We start from the raw sequence: 3399 nt of genomic DNA on the forward strand, positions 1-3399 counted from the left end.
AGCCAGGTTAGTAGGGGATCCAATGCGCTTCTAGGCCGGTAAGGTCGCAGCCAGTCACCACCAATGTGAAGTATTTTAACAGCTTTGCCTCATTTCCAGATACATTGAACTTTGAAATTGTCCACGCTCGGGAGTGACACAAAAGTGACTTGCATAACTTGTAATCAGGTGTTCATTGTCAACGTATTCGTCTCAAGCTCGGAACTGCCACCCAATCCTGTTCTGGGCGAGTGTCCTGGTTAAGAATATTTTTTTAGATGCGTGCCCCGCCAATGAGAGAGAGAGGAATTTTATTGAAATGAAAAAACACAGAAAGGTCGGCCTGATGGTAGTATATCTGGCCAGCTATTCTGTGTGTGGGAAGGGAAAGGGGAGGAAAGAGCGTGGATAGAGGACGAGAGGGATGAAGATGGCGGAGAAATAAATAAATGGCTATGTATAGAATATGCCTGTACCGATACGGTGTATGTGTTAAAGTTAAGCCGGACGGGCCTCAACTACAATATCTCTGAGAGGCCGCAGCTGCGCAGAAATGTCAGCACAGCTTTAAATGCCTTGTGGGAACGCTTCGCGTCTGGCCAAGGTCCTAAGGAAGCGAAAGAAGAAGTAGGGGCGATGCTTGAAGTAGACGAAGAAGAAGCAAGGACCGAGAACTGAGATGGCCGACGTTTCGTCCCTGGGCCGTGTTCGCACGCAGTATTACGTGACTCCCGCGTGGAGCCTCCAGGAACTCTGCCGCCGCGCCCTCATAGCGCAGCTCAGCCTGGCCGGCTGGAACGCCCTGATGCAGCGATACTCGGAGCGCTTCCGGCGGCGGGCAGCGCTCATCCCGTCCGGCCAGTTCAGCGGCTGCGGCGTGGACTTCTGCCTCGAGCACTACTTCTCCAAGTCGGGACACCCTTCCTACCTGGTCAAGTGCTTACTTGACCAGAGGTGGTACCTGGCCATCAGGTAACCGCTCCATCCGCTCAACTTCTGAATGCGCGTTTGCGATATTTGAAAAATTAGAAAGCAGCGTCGGTTGTTTTGGCGGCCGTTGCTCCCGCCGCATGGGTCTCCTTTAAGTCCTTGATGTGATGACGCGTTTTTGATGTTCGATTGAGAGTATACTGTGCTGGTGGAGGTCCATGGGCGTTAAATGAGTATTATAAAAAGGCGTTCGAGTTCTGGCTATCTATTGGAAGAGTTGGTGCTGTGGTGTCTTTTTTTTTTTTTTTTGAGGGGCGGGGTTGTCTGGGTCGGTATTTTTGGTGGTAGACAAGGGAGAACGTGGGGTGTGGGTTTGCGCACAGAATGCGTACGGGTTGGAAATGTGTTGATCTGGTCACACGTCGGCCAGCGTCGGGGAACAGGGGGTAGGAGCAGACATCAGGTCTGTCTCCGGCAGCCCAGCAGAGGTACCATGCTTCGGTTTGTAATTTGGCCTGGTGTCAGCGAATCCTGACCGTCTGGTAAGGTATTCCGTAGGGCACTCTCGGTCCCTTAAAGGTAATTTGAAAGAGAGTGCTAGATCCAACACATCCTGAATCGATAATTTGTAGATGCTGGCTGTGTTGAATGAGGGTATGGGGTTCTTCGCGTGGTAGGTCCAGTGGTATACCGGAGATGACTCCGGAAGTGGTTTTCGTAGGTGCTGGCACGGGTGTTGTCAGGGTGTGTGTGCTTCCTTCGATAGAGAGGGGTGTGGGCGATGCCTGTCGATGTGCGTGGTCCTTGTAAGGGGCGCTTGGTGTGGCGAAGTTGTGTATGTATACAGGCTGAGCTGATCTTCACTGTTGGGCGATGGCGGTAGGTGTGCTTAGCGCTGGAGGATGGATGCGAGCTCCAGGGGCGAAATTCAGCTGACATTCAGGCGCCCTCGTGGCATCAGGACTATCTTCATGTCGGAGGGCGGGCCTTAACGGTCGGCGTAGTGGGCATTGCGGTATCTGCTGGTGGCTTTGAGAGCAGGATTGGGATTCGGTGGTACCACTGACGCGAATGCGTGGTGTCTGTGGCGAACTTCGATCCAGCGATGGCGGTTGGTGGTGATTCATCATGGAATCTACGAATACATCAGTGACAGGTATTTGGCCAGGGGGGAGGGTCCGTTATTGTGATCTAAAAGTGGGGCGCAGAGCGTAGTTGCGATAGACACTCGTCGTTACTTGGATCCACGTCAACAAGGTCGTAGAGCCAAAAACATACAGGGACCTAGAAAGAAGTAGACGGGACTAGGTCCCTGTCCGTTTTTTCGGTGGTAAAACGGTTCTAAGTCAACATCAAATAGCCCAACTTTCAGCCTTAGTCGTAAAGCCGATGGCGTTGTCCGAAACTTCGGGGGTGGTGTCTGTGAGCACCGCGGCGCCCCCCCCCCCCCCCCCCCCCCCCCCCGCGGCGCGTTTCCGTCGGCGGTGGCCGTTACTGTGGCGGGTAGGGCCGATGGCTCCGCGAGCCGCGTCATGTTCTGGGTAGCTTAGTGTTCCCTCTTAACAGAGAAGCTGTTTAGGCGCTGACAGTGCCTGGCGATGATGTCCGTCACGAGAAACAAAGGTGATGCCCGTCACGCCAGGCAAACGTACTGTGCCGAGAAGCGGCGCCACCACCTTGCCGGTGGTCCAGTACAAGATCTTCGGATGACGCGTACGTCAACCTACCGCCATGTGCTTTGAGTGCGCACATCGTACATACCATGGCGAGTGGCGTCGGGAGCGACCCCCGCTTCTGCGCTACGTGGCCGTCAGCTTGTAGGTGATGAAAATTGAAAATGTTTGGAGAGCATTACTCGTCTCCACTCACGTTTCTTTTAGGGCCCGATATGAGTGCGGCAGTTAGAGCACGCCAGGGGGTGAGGGAGGAGGACAGGGAGGAAAGGGGTATGTACGAGACAGCGAGGCCATTAGACGGAGTATCCCGACATGGACGCCGAAGGGTTTGAAGGTCTCAGTGCGTTCGCCGGTGAACGCCAGCCCCCACGCGCTACGCAAAAAGCAAACGCCGAACGGCTAGAACATCAGCGCGCGCAGGCCCGTAAACGCCAGCGCTCTCGAAGAGCGAATCAAGTCGTTGGCGCTAAGCGAACAGCAGCGAACACTGTGCATAAGCGGAGCAAACTTGAGCCGAACTGTAAACGGAAATGCGAAAAGATAGCGAGGTTTTGCGGTGCGTGTGGTTGTGTTGAAGTGGCGGTAATTAATTGGGACAGATGGCCAAAGCTAGTGTCAGTCTTTGTCAAAATTTTCTAGGCCATGCCAAAAGTGCCCAGGCCGCAAAAAATTCTGTGTACGAGCGTACGTGTCCCGCGGTGCTGAAACGTTTTAGGAAGAAAGCTAAAGAAAACACCCTTTTTTTCATACTGTCGTAAAATAATTTTTTTCACAGTTAAAGGCTAAGCTTATTCTTTGGATTCTTCGTGGGACA

General features: G+C 53.4%; 1 protein-coding gene across 1 annotated transcript in view; it reads left to right on the forward strand.

Annotated features, from left to right (window-relative positions):
• The first annotated feature begins 658 nt into the window (after positions 1–658).
• LOC144167875 (uncharacterized) overlaps positions 659–3399 on the forward strand; it is an 8595-nt gene continuing 5854 nt past the window's right edge. The window contains exon 1 of the mRNA XM_077697019.1: positions 659–951. Coding sequence (XP_077553145.1) covers positions 659–951 — 293 coding nt within the window. The remainder of the gene's footprint in view (positions 952–3399) is intronic.

This window comes from Haemaphysalis longicornis, unplaced genomic scaffold (genome assembly GCF_048455015.1).
Source record: "Haemaphysalis longicornis isolate Haplotype H1 unplaced genomic scaffold, Haemaphysalis longicornis Haplotype H1 scaffold_2, whole genome shotgun sequence".
NCBI classification, from domain to species: domain Eukaryota; kingdom Metazoa; phylum Arthropoda; class Arachnida; order Ixodida; family Ixodidae; genus Haemaphysalis; species Haemaphysalis longicornis.